At 32.4% G+C, this 13,349-nt stretch overlaps 1 protein-coding gene across 5 annotated transcripts in view; it reads right to left on the bottom strand.

The window, feature by feature from the left end:
- Positions 1–13,349, bottom strand: part of LOC114335738 (protein groucho) — a 645,524-nt gene that overhangs the window by 297,113 nt on the left and 335,062 nt on the right. For 2 of the 5 annotated variants that reach the window (XM_050644663.1, XM_050644665.1), the window contains exon 1: positions 11,495–11,779. The exons of the other annotated variants lie outside the window; for them this stretch is intronic. In XM_050644663.1, the coding sequence (XP_050500620.1) occupies positions 11,495–11,506 (12 nt within the window). In that variant the 5' untranslated portion in view covers positions 11,507–11,779. Of the gene's footprint in view, positions 1–11,494; positions 11,780–13,349 lie in introns of those variants that run through there. 5 annotated transcript variants of the gene reach the window in all.

Below are 13,349 nucleotides of genomic sequence, written 5' to 3'. Positions count from 1 at the left end.
TTGTAAATAAATATGAGTGCTCCTAGTAACATCTAACGTGTCTTGGTTTGTTTATTTCTACTGCATCTTGATTGTGACCGTATAGTATAGTGACTATGTGATCCGTTATGATATGACAGGTGTTACTGAAACAACCATTTAAGTACAGATTTTTAAATGAAAGAACAGAATGAATCATTACTGAGCCAAAAAGACATAAAGGAAAACAACTAATAAAAGTTGATGTCTTCAATAGAAACGTCCTTCAGAAGAAAGTTGATTCGTTCTGTTTAAACAAGGAGATTCCTAAATTAAACGCAATAAGAGATAATAATCCTCACTTTTGGCCTAGAGAAGTTATGGAAATTACTTAAAAAAACCGGTTTTTGAAACCGGCTATGAAAATCAAAGAAATAACCTATATTGAGCGATACAGAAGATATTGTTTGTTGGCGAATGCAATATTTGAGCAGGACAAAAGAAATAGAACCTCCATACAAGGGCAGCATAATGCAGTCGGTGTCGACATCTAAGTTGCGGTCGCCGCTGGCCGAACTGCAGTTTCTAAACAAATTTGTATGTTCGCCATACACGTATCCCAGCGGCGACCGCAACTTTGCAGCGACCGGCAACTGTCGACACCGTGTCATAAATAAGTGTGATGTTAATGCCTTCTGGTCCCAATTAATTAAAACTCCTATTTCTATTCAAATACGTATTATATTTTCGGTTTACCATATCGATGACTAAATCATAATAACTTGTTTATAATCGCGACCTATTCTAAACGTGAATACTTGCTAACTACAACAATAATCTTTCTCGCCCGAGTTAATGTTTATATACACCTTTAAATAATAACAAACATGACAATCCAATGTTACTCGCGGTTATTGAATCCAAGAACAGATACTACATCGATTAATGACTTTGAATGAGTTTTAAACATATTTTATACAGAATGTCCTATTTTATATTACATGCCCGCCGTTTTTTTTAAGAACATCCTAAGAAGAGAAGAAGAATATCTGACGATATATTCCTCTTTCCCTTTTACAAAATATTTATGGTTACCTAATACTATTTTCAAAATTTAATTTTCCTAACTATAGACCTAACTATATAAAACCTACATAAGGGTCTACTGCAATATGCTGCCCGTGTATGGAGGCACTTAGACTAGAAGAAAGATGCATTTTCTATTTAGATGAAATCTGGATAAACGAAAATTATACCGTTTCAAAAGTATGTATAGATACCATATGCAAAAATATTGATAAAAAAAGTTCTCGACAGGCCTTATGAGGATATTCTACTGGTTTGGGCAAAACGCTCCCACGTGAAAGGGTCGAAGATTAATAATCAATCACGCACATTGGTAGCGAACATGGCTTCGTGTGGAATGGTTTACAGTTGAGTCCGCGAATCTTTACCCGTGCGTCATCATGTTTAAAGCATACGAAATAAGTCGATGATAAGTCGGAAATTGAAATTTACTAAACGCAACAGCAAGTGACACAACTGTATATGAGTTCTTTTCAAAATTCGCTAAAGATTACCATGAAGAAATGAACTCCAGATGTTTTTGAGGTTACTTTCTCAGGTATTGAATTTTCTACATAATAAGTAATGCTGTCATTGCTTTCGTTAACGACAGCTATCAGTCAAAATTAGTGGAAAAGTTACGGACAGTAGTCGGTACAATACTTAGTGAGCGTTCCTGAAATCCTGTTTAACGTTAATTTTTGTTTCTAAGAAAAATAAGGATTTCTAATAATGTATTAATAAGTACCAAAGTTCCAAGGTAAAATAATCTGCAAATTCAAAAGAATGTAGTTTCGGCACAGTATAAAGAGGGAACGAAAAGAACACAGAACTGTTTACAAAGGGTGATTCATTTAGAGGTAAATACTTTTTTTGGTGAGGATTTGTTGGGAGATCGTGCATGAATGATATCACCTAAAGTGGCTTTCTTATTCAGTATTGTTTGACATTTCATCCTAGAAAGACTTAACTCGGCACAACGTCTAGAAATTATTTACTTAGCTGTAGTACGAAAATAGGCGTATGAGGAATGTGTTTCGGGCGCTTAGAGCAAAAAAATGTTTTCCGATGAGGCCCGTTTTTGGCTTAATAAGGACGTGAATAAACAATATGCCCGTATTTGGGTTGATGAGCAACCCAAAGAGGTTCAAGAGTTGCCAATACATTCAGAAAAAACCAGTGTTTGGTGTGGTTTACGGGCCGGTGTCATCGTCGGTCCATGTCTTGGACCGGCCATAATATTACTGTGAATAAAGACCATTATCGCGCCATGATATCGGACTATTTGGTACCAGAAATTAAAGTTCGTAGTTTAAGTGACATTTGGTTCCAAAAATATGGCGCCAACTGCCATACATCCCGTGAAAGCATAACTTTACTGAGAAAACGGTTCGGTGAGCAATTTATTTCACGCTTCGAACCAGTGACTTGGCCGCCTATATCCTGTGACATCACACGTCTAGTCTTTTTCATCTGGGGCTACCTCAAGTCCAAAGTCTACATGAATAAACTGACTACGATTGAGGAATTGGAGGCCAGTATTAGTCGAGTCACTGGTCAAATGTCAATCGAAAAGCTCGAACGCGTCATCGAGAATTGGACCGTCTTAACCGCAGTCATGGTCAACATTTGAAAGAAATTATCTTTAAGAAGTAATTGTAAAGAATGGTTCTTTTTTACGACAATAAATATTTTCAAATAAAATTCATTTTTTTCATTGTTTTTTCTTTTTTAAAAAAGTACCCCTAAACGAATCACCCTTTATTACTACAATATCTCGGATTAGTCCGTTCTTTAACGGTAAAATATTGCAAAATCTCTAAATTTTAAACAACCGCTTGGATTGACATGAAATTTGGCATACACATAGTTAACAAGTCAAAGAAAAAAAGTGATATTGTGCCGATATGTGCTTTTGCCCTGGGGGTGGTTTTCACCCCCTCTTGGGGATGAAAAAATATTCGTCCAAAGAAAGTCAGGAAATTGATAAACTGGCTAATTTTAAATAACTTTTGTTCTATAGAGTTTTTTCACTAAGTCAATACTTTTCGAGTTATTTGGCAGTGAATATGTTCATTTTTTCAACAAAATAACCACGCTTTTAGACGGTTCTTCGCAAATAACTCAAATAGTAAGTATTTTGTCGAAAAAACATTTTTAGCAAAAATATATCCTGTAAATTTTTTTAAAAAATAGTGTATATATCACGTCTCTACACCTAGTAGAAGCAGAGTTATAGCTAATAAAAATAGGTTCATATTCGTCAAATTTCAAATGGAATACTTTAACGTGAAAATAACCAAAAATGAAGCACATTTCGGGGAAAACTCATTACAACTTATTTAAAGTGTTTAAAAAAAGCTTTATTTTTGTTTTATAAAAAAAATTCTAGCATTAAAATTAAACAAGTTACGCTCAAAATAAAGTTAGTCCCTTTTGGTTTTGGTAAAAAAATCGAGAAAATCACCCCCTAATTAGTATCTTAAATGAACTTAATCGTTAAGACTTCACAAGTTTCTTGACTCGTGTATATATTGTTTATATGATCTGTAAGTTTCATCGGTTCAAAGTCCTTATTATTGAAAGGGCTGTAGTTAAAAGGGGTTGAACGAGTCACTGATCACGAATGTATGCAAATTTAGAAACACCGAATCTTAATCAATTTTTGTCTAACAGAAAAACAAAAAAATACAGGATATTCAGAAAAGCAAATCTGACTTTTTTTTGTTTTTCGAGATTTTTGGTATCTCTAACAATTTTTAAGTTATTTTGAAAAAAAGCAAATTTTTGAAAATTTAAATTTTTAAAAATTTTATTTTGAAACCAAATTTTTTCAAAAATAAGCACTTTGAATCGATGAAACTTACAGATCATATAAACACAACATAAGTAAAATAATTTGTGGAGCGGTAACGATTAATTTCATTTAAGTTGCTAATTAGAGGGTGGTCTTTCCGATTTTTTTTTGAAAAAACAAAAGGGACCAACATTATTTTGAGCGTAACTTGCTTAACTTTAATGCTAGAAACTTTTTGTAAAAACAAAAATAAAGCTTTTTTAAACACTATAAAAAAGTTATAATGGGTTTTCCCCAAAAAGTGCTTAATTTTTTGGATATTTCACGTCGAAATATTCTATTTGAAATTTGGTGAATATGAATCTATTTTTCATTGGCTATAACTCCGGTTCTACGAGATCCAGAGACCTAACGCGTACACCATTTTTTTTACTTTTTTATAAGCTATATTTTTGCTAAGAACGTTTTTTTCGACAAAATACTTACTTTTTGAGTTATTTGCGAAAAAGCGTCTAAAAATGTGGTTATTTTGTTGAAAAATGAACATATTCACTCACAAATAACTCGAAAAGTGTTGACTTGGCGAAAAAGCTCTATAGAACAAAAGTTACTTAAAATTAGTCAGTTTACCCATTTCCGGACTTATTTTGGACATATATTTTTTCACCCCCAAGAGGGGGTGAAAGTTACCCCCAGGGCAAAAGCACACATCGGCACAATATCACTTTTTTTCTTTGACATGTAAGCTATACGTATGCCAAATTTCATGTCAATCCAAGCGGTTCTTTAAAATTTAGAGCAAAAACCGTGAAAGAATGGACTAGATGATACTACTACATAATCTGGTCGGTTACAATAAAAGCATTCTTCTTCTTGATGTGCCTATCCGTGACTAATGTTGGCGATCATCATGGTAATTTTTATCTTATCTGCACAGATGTTGTGTTAAACCAGGCTCTAAGGTTCTTTAACTAGGATGTTCTTTTTCTTCCTACACCTCACTTGCCAAATATTTTTCCTTGCAGGATGGCTTGTAGGAGGGCAATGCTCTTAAACGATCAGGTACACGAAGAAGAGGATCTGGATGAAACATGGTTTAATACTCATGATACAGTATGCAAAAAATGGGTCGATTCTATTAGTAAAAACTACCAGACAAAAGCACCTTCAAAAAGGAAAACGCATAACAGTATTGCACGCCGCGCCGGTTCGGAAGGAGGGTGGGTTCCAAACTGTTTGTTCTTATTTATGAAGAATATCAAAAATTCAAACTTAATCCCAATAACTTTGGTTATTCTATTGATGACAATGGCAATAATAACACTAATCAAATAACGAGGGGAAAACCAAGACGATATATTTTTTAAGACAAGCTATACAATATAACTTGTATAAAACCGTTTTTAAATCACAACCACCATTTATTTTCGAAACGTTTTCTACCTGCCTGCAAACATCATAGCCGTTTCGACTAAAACTTTTTGTAAAGATAATAGCATTCGTCGGAAATGAAATAAAATTTGTGAGCCATAACGAAATCCTCATTTGAAGCTTGAACAGTCTTCTGGTATAAACTTCTTTGTTGGCAGAGGTCTACTATGTGATTTTAATAGTTTTATGGTATCTCTATTAAAGTGGATTTGTTGTAAAGTTGTTTCGTTACATTTTATATAGCTTATAAAAAGTTAAAGGCAATTAAACATTAATGTCTCGCAAAAATATAAACTTTTTGGATATTTTGTATCCGCATATCAATTACTCTCTTCCAAACTTTTATTTTTTTTTTCCATACTTTTTATTGGAAGGACTTGACATGTGGTTATATCGAAGAATACTAACTTGAAATCCGTGGATTGACAAATCAATGAGAAAGGGGGTCCTCAGAAGGAAGAAAAACCGAGAGGTACTGACCACCGTCAAATCTCGAAAATTACAATATAGACCGGGCAGTATCGTCGCCCCCGCTAGCGCAATTATTCCGATTCGATTTTTTTGCACAAACTTACTCAAAAAGAGGTCCTTATAACATATCCACAGGGTGCTGGGCGGTGCCGTGGTCTAAAAATTTTTTAAACAATTTTTTTTAAACAAATTCACAAAAATAATTTTTTTATTTCCAACAATTTTTTTTTAGATAATTTCGGTCATTTTGAGCAAAAAAGGTCTGTCATTTTTCTCTAAAATTAACTGTTGTCGAGTTATACGCGATTAAAAATTTGAAAAATGCGAAAATTGCCATTTTCTCAAGGCTTCATAACTCGATTAAAAGTGATTATTATGAAATTCAAAAAGTGACAAAATCAAGATTCAAATACCTTCTTCAACGTTCTGAAGAGATTTTTGTCACTATTTTATTACAAAGCTGTTATTTTTAGTTATTAATAATTAGCGGTATAGTCAAACTGTATCGTCGCCCCCGTTAGCGGAACTATTTCGATTCGATTTTTTTGCACAAACTTACTCAAAAAGAGGTCTTTATAACATATCCACAGGGTGCCGGGCGGTGCCGTGGTCTAAAAATGTTTTAAACAATTTTTTTTAAACAAATTCACAAAAATAATTTTTTCATTTCCTACATTTTTTTTTAGATAATTTGGATCATTGTGAGTAAAAAAGGTCTTTGGTCATTTTTCTCTAAACTTGACTGTTGTCGAGTTATACGCGATTAAAAATTTGAAAAATGCAAAAAAAGGCCATTTTCAAGGCTTCATAACTCGATTAAAAATTATTATTATGAAATTAAAAAAGTGACAACATCAAGATTCAAATACCTTCTTCAGCGTCCTGAAGAGATTTTTGTCATTATTTTATTACAAAGCTGTTATTTTTAGTTGTTATTTCGACAACAATCAATTTGAGACGAAAACTACAAGAGACCTTTTTTGCTCAGAATGACCCAAATTATCTAAAAAAAATTGTTGGAAATGAAAAAATTATTTTTGTGAATTTGTTTAAAAAAATTGTTTAAACAATTTTTCGACCACCGGCCGGCACTCTGTGGATATGTAATAAGGACCTATTTTTGAGTAAGTTTGTGCAAAAAAATCTAATCGAAATAGTTCCGCTAACGGGGGCGACGATACAGTTGGACTATACCGCTAATTGTTAATAACTAAAAATAACAGCTTTGTAATAAAATAATGACAAAAATCTCTTCACGACGCTAAAGAAGGTATTTCAATCTTGATTTTGTCACTTTTTGAATTTCATAATAATCATTTTTAATCGAGTTATGAAGCCTTGAAATGGCCATTTTCGCATTTTTCAAATTTTTAATCGCATATAACTCGACAACAATCAACTTTAGAGAAAAATTACAAGAGACCTTTTTTGCTCAGAATGACCCAAGTTATCTAAAAAAAATTGTTGGAAATGAAAAAATTATTTTTGTGAATTTGTTTAAAAAAATTGTTTAAACAATTTTTCGACCACCGGCCGGCACTCTGTGGATATGTAATAAGGACCTATTTTTGAGTAAGTTTGTGCAAAAAAATCTAATCGAAATAGTTCCGCTAACGGGGGCGACGATACAGTTGGACTATACCGCTAATTGTTAATAACTAAAAATAACAGCTTTGTAATAAAATAATGACAAAAATCTCTTCACGACGCTAAAGAAGGTATTTCAATCTTGATTTTGTCACTTTTTGAATTTCATAATAATCATTTTTAATCGAGTTATGAAGCCTTGAAATGGCCATTTTCGCATTTTTCAAATTTTTAATCGCATATAACTCGACAACAATCAACTTTAGAGAAAAATTACAAGAGACCTTTTTTGCTCAGAATGACCCAAGTTATCTAAAAAAAATTGTTGGAAATGAAAAAATTATTTTTGTGAATTTGTTTAAAAAAATTGTTTAAAAAATTTTTCGACCACGGCACCCTGTGGATATGTTATGAGGACCCCTTTTTGAGTAAGTTTGTGCAAAAAAAATCTGATCGAAATTGTTCCGCTAACGGGGGCGACGATACAGTTGGACTATACCGCTAATTGTTAATAACTAAAAATAACAGCTTTGTAATAAATTAATGACAAAAATCTCTTCAGAACGCTGAAGAAGGTATTTGAATCTTGATTTTGTCACTTTTTGAATTTCATAATAATCATTTTTGATCGAGTTATGAAGACTTGAAAATGGCCATTTTCGCATTTTTCAAATTTTTAATCGCGTATAACTCGACAACAGTCAATTTTAGAGAAAAATGATAAGAGAACTTTTTTGCTCAGAATGATCCAAATTATCTAAAAAAAAATTTTGGAAATAAAAAAATTATTTTTGTGAATTTGTTTAAAAAAAATTGTTTAAAAAATTTTTCGACCACGGCACCGCCCGGCACCCTGTGGATATGTTATAAGGACCTCTTTTTGAGTAAGTTTGTGCAAAAAAATCGAATCGGAATAATTGCACTAGCGGGGGCGACGATACTGGCCGGTCTAATACTTCGGACACATTATGCAAAATTAATCCAGTCTATTTTACTGTTTGCAGCAGTTCTATAGAGTTCTATTGTTGTTTTTCCACTACACTGCTTTATCCCTCTTCTTGACAATGTAACATTTTATTTTAGGTCCTAGGTGACTTGTGATGCATTTTGTTACTCACATTGTCGCTCTGCAATATTTTTATGCAATTTTATTTGTTTTGCAGATAGATAGGTTTAAAAAAAGGGTAGACAAAGTTATTTCTATATTTTGTAAGTCAGGCACTACTTCCTTTCATTCAGTGCACAAAATGTGAAGGGGTAGGCGACTTTGTCAGAATGGCAAATGAAATTGTTTTTACGCATATTATCACAAATAAGGAGTTACCTAAATTAAAAGGATTTTATTTATAAAATATAATATGTAATTATATTTTATAAATTAATAATTCTATTTTAAATTTAAAAACATTTTTTTTATTTTTTTTAATTTAATGGGGGGGAGGGGGTGCTGTGACGCGAGAGTACTCCCATGAACTCAAATAAAAGAAATTTCAACTTTGTTCTGAGAAATCGGTTCAAACCTTGATGGTGATAATAAGGGGTATGGTATTCTTGGCAATGTAATGTATTCTTTGTAACAAATTCAAATTTGGTACTTAGGAATAAATTAAAGGTGTACATAAGTTAAAGGTACATAGAATAGGCAAGGAATAGGAAAGAGAACTTTTTAACACAGTGAAATTTAGAAAAACATATTTAGGCCACATACTGAGAAATAATAAGTACTATAAAAATATGCTCAATAATAGTGAAAGGAGATATCGAGGAAAAGGAAGGACAAGACTATCGTGGCTAAGAAACATCCGACAAAGGACACTGATAAATATTGAACAGCTGAAGACAGAGAAAAATGTGTGTAATAATTGAGAGGTCCAGACGTAAAAGGGTTTAACTGCAGTTTTGATAGTTCTGAGATAAGGGAGCGTTCAAGTATTACGTAATGCGATTTTTGACCCCCCTCCTTCCCTGCGTAACGCAGTCTTATGGGAGTTTAACTATGGCGTAACGCAATTTTTGAAGATTTTTTTACCCCCCCCCCCCCTCCCAACCGCGTTACGTAATACTTGAACGGTCCCTAATCAGCTTCAAAGTTGTTTGAGTTTTATAAATTCTAGGAGTCATTAAACGAAAATAATATATTTAGTATAAAATGTTCTATAAAATCATAAAAATATAATGGTAGGTATATTATCAGTAGCAATTGCACAAACAAGAGCTCTAAAATTTTCGAATTTTTCCCGAGTGACACTTTGACAGTTTTAATTTAAATTATGTCAAAGTGGCACGAGGGAAACAATTCGATAATAATTTTAGAGATCGAGTGCAATTTGCTGCGATTATTTCATGAATAAACTGTTCAAAACCAAAATTTTATTGTAATTTGTAATTTATTTATGTAAGTACAAATTACTACAGTTAAACACACAGTTGTTATAAATATTTGACGGTTGAAAGTCATCACTTTTATAACTTTTAAAACAGTAATTGTCATTAATGTCGCTGAATGTATTTTTTCGTAGCAACGGAAGGGCATCTGACGTAATATACTTGACGACGGGATATTATCAAAAATTATCGGGTATAATATCACAAGAGAGTGAGAATAAATTGAAAATAATGCAACAGTTTTTCGAAAATTTGTTGTCTGGCAATAGACACGAGACCCCGCAGGGCTCGAGTGGCTATTGCCCAATGACAACAAATTTGAGTAAAAATGAAGCATTATTTTCTTATTTATTCTTACTGTCGTGTGATATTCGTAAGATTATTTTTTAATACGTATATTATGGATATTTTCTTAAATGTGACAGTTGTCAAAACTAGGAAACTGGTTGCCATTAAACAGAAACAATCCACTTAAAAAAATTCTATCGGTAATTTTCTACAGTAGATAATTCTCAGTATAATTTTAATCTGATTGGACAGAATTAAACACGTGATCAAATATCTTACTATAGGATTGGAATTTTCTCTCTCTGATTTTGGCCTTGGTTTGGAACTAGAACCTTTAGCCACGTAATTGTATAACTTATCACTATAAAAATCAGCAAAAAATAATCACTTTAATTTTTATTTCTGTGGTCAGAATCTCCTATGAATGAAATAATCACTCTTACTATATCCTTCCTTTTTTTCAATTATTAAAAAAATGTACTCGAATCGGTACATGGTGTTGATAAATGTTACTGGTAAAACGGTTCAAGTGTACATTTTAACTATTAGTAATCATTTTTATTCCAGCTGTTATCCACAGTGTAACTGGAACTGGCACGTTGCATAATATTTTTGCATAAATTGGTCTTCAAAATTCGGTACAAATCTAATATTTATTTACTTGAAATTAATCATGTATTAACATGAGGTTTTTACAGAAAACTAAAAATAGTTTTGTGGTAAAATGATACAAGCGCACTTAAACCCGTTTACTACTACTTTTTTTACAGAATAGTATAAAAATAGTTTTGTGGTACAACGGTTCAAGCGCATTTAAACCCGTTTACTGCAATTCTTTTCATTAAAATAAATGTAATGGCGATATAGCTGGCGACTGCAGGCAGGGAGAGCATATTTAATATGCTTGAATCTTTTTACCACCAATTTATAATACCATTTAAATATGCGAATCTGTACTTCGTGCATATTCTTAGAAAAGTGTACTTAAACCCTTTTACTTCTAATCCTCTCAATTTGTAGTAGCTAACCTCCATTGAGGAGAGGGCACTTTAAGAAGGAGTCATAGAACTCCAAGGGGAAAAATACTATACACAGTCGCAAGTACAGATTCTTAATGACTGGTACTGCTTATTAATTTTAATTTACTCAACATTAGCGGTACCTGTTTCTGTTTCAACCCTGAGCGGGCAGGTAGAAATTTAAAAACGTGTGTAAAACGATGGGAAAGCCAAGACGATATATTTTGAGACAAGGTATACCTACTAAATAATAATCTACTGTTAGTTTTCCACAAATTGTATGTATTATTTGAAAAGATAAATGAAAGTCCCAATAATTCACACCGCGATGAAAAACTAAGTTTATAGAATAAAAAAAAATATTTCCTGTAATCATTTCAAAGAACAATACAACATTTCTTAAAATATCCACTTGGTTTTTGAATAAAAATGCAGTATTTAGACAATATAAACCTAAAACATGTGTTTCCGGACATCAGTATCCGTCGCTTACCGTTTTGAACATCTTCAATTCCCATAAAAGTCCAAAATCCTCTTGAAAAGACCAAATTTGTAACTATCCCATCTTCATTTCACCCCGCACTTCACTAACCACATTCCAAAAACACAAAAAAATCTCCTGGAAACACAGAAAATCAACACCAAATCCCACAAGATGCGATAGAGAGACGCGGCGTCTATAAACACTACTGGCGTGTGTATTGAAACGCGTGGCTTGATCCGACCTCGTAACTGTACAGGCTACAAACACGGAGGCCAGAGTGGAACTGAAAAGCGCTGGCCGATCGCCGATCTGCGATGAGCCGACAACAGTCACAGTGAGTTCGGGTTGTTAGTCGGCTGCGTTTTCTGGGGTGGGCCGCAGTGGTGTCGGATCGTAAGGGTATAGTCAGGGTTGAAATGAGAGGCGTTTAAACGGTAGAGGATGATTGCGCCAAGGGTTGTTTCGGTCAGGGATGTATCATCGGATTTTTATCGTAAAAAAATACAAGGATCGATTTAAGATTATTTTATACCAGAGAAATTAGAAAAAAAGTCTTTTTGTTTCCCTAAAACAACCTGTTGCATAGACAATTAAAAAAAAATATTTTTAATAAAATTAGTTCATCAATGTCTATTTTCCACAATTTCTTCTGTACCTTTTGAAACGAGTGTGCTTTAATTAGTTCCCTATCAAACAAACTCCTTCACTGGTTCTGCTGCAAAAACAAGACTCTAGACAAAACTCCTAATCAAAGTTTACTACCGATGTGAAGTTATCCATAGATTCCATCCATAGATTTTTTTTTTCAAAATATCGCAAAAATACTGGGACAATAGTACTACCAAGCAAGTATATTATTAAATTAAAGGAAACCAATAGTAAAACTTATACTTAATATAAAATTTTATATTAAAACCAATTTTCCACACTTTGCAGTTCATATTCTCAAAAAGCGAAGAAATACACTTTTTATTTTGGATTTTAATTATCTTTATGAAATAATGCTTATTAATAAACAACATATCCAAAAATTGAGGAGGAGTGTTTTCACTTAACAGAATAAATAAATTTTAAAGATTGTACGTGTGTGATTCTTATAGACGAGACACATGTCGTAGTTAATCACCTCAAAAACGGAGAAATACACTTTTTATTTTGGATTTTAATTTTTTTTAAGAAAGTATGCTTATTAATAAACAACATATCCAAAAATTGAGGAGGAGTGTTTTCATTTAAGAAAAAAAATAATTTTTAAAGATTGTACGTTTGTTATTCTTATAGACGAGACACATGTCGTAGTTAATCACCTCAAAAACGGAGAAATACACTTTTTATTTTGGATTTTAATTTTTTTTAAGAAATTATGCTTATTAATAAACAACATATCCAAAAATTGAGGAGGAGTGTTTTCACTTAAGAAAAAAAATAATTTTTAAAGATTGTACGTTTGTGATTCTTATGGACGAGACATGTCGTAGTTAATCACCTCAAAAACGGAGAATACACTTTTTATTTTGGATTTTAATTTTTTTTAAGAAAGTATGCTTATTAATAAACAACATATCCAAAAATTGAGGAGGAGTGTTTTCACTTAACAGAAAAAATAAATTTTAAAGATTGTATGTGTGCGATTCTTATGGAGGAAACATGTCTTAGTTAATCACCGCAAAAACGGAGAATACACTTTTTATTTTGGATTTTAATTTTTTTTAAGAAAGTATGCTTATTAATAAACAACATATCCAAAAAATTGAGGAGTGTTTTCACTTAAGAAAAAAAATAATTTTTAAAGTTTGTACGTGTGTGATTCTTATAGACGAGACACATGTCCTAGTTAATAATCTCAAAAACGGAGAAATACACT

The sequence above is a fragment of the Diabrotica virgifera genome, chromosome 2, assembly GCF_917563875.1.
Source record: "Diabrotica virgifera virgifera chromosome 2, PGI_DIABVI_V3a".
NCBI classification, from domain to species: Eukaryota; Metazoa; Arthropoda; class Insecta; order Coleoptera; family Chrysomelidae; genus Diabrotica; species Diabrotica virgifera.
This window is presented reverse-complemented; position numbering and strand designations above follow the sequence as displayed.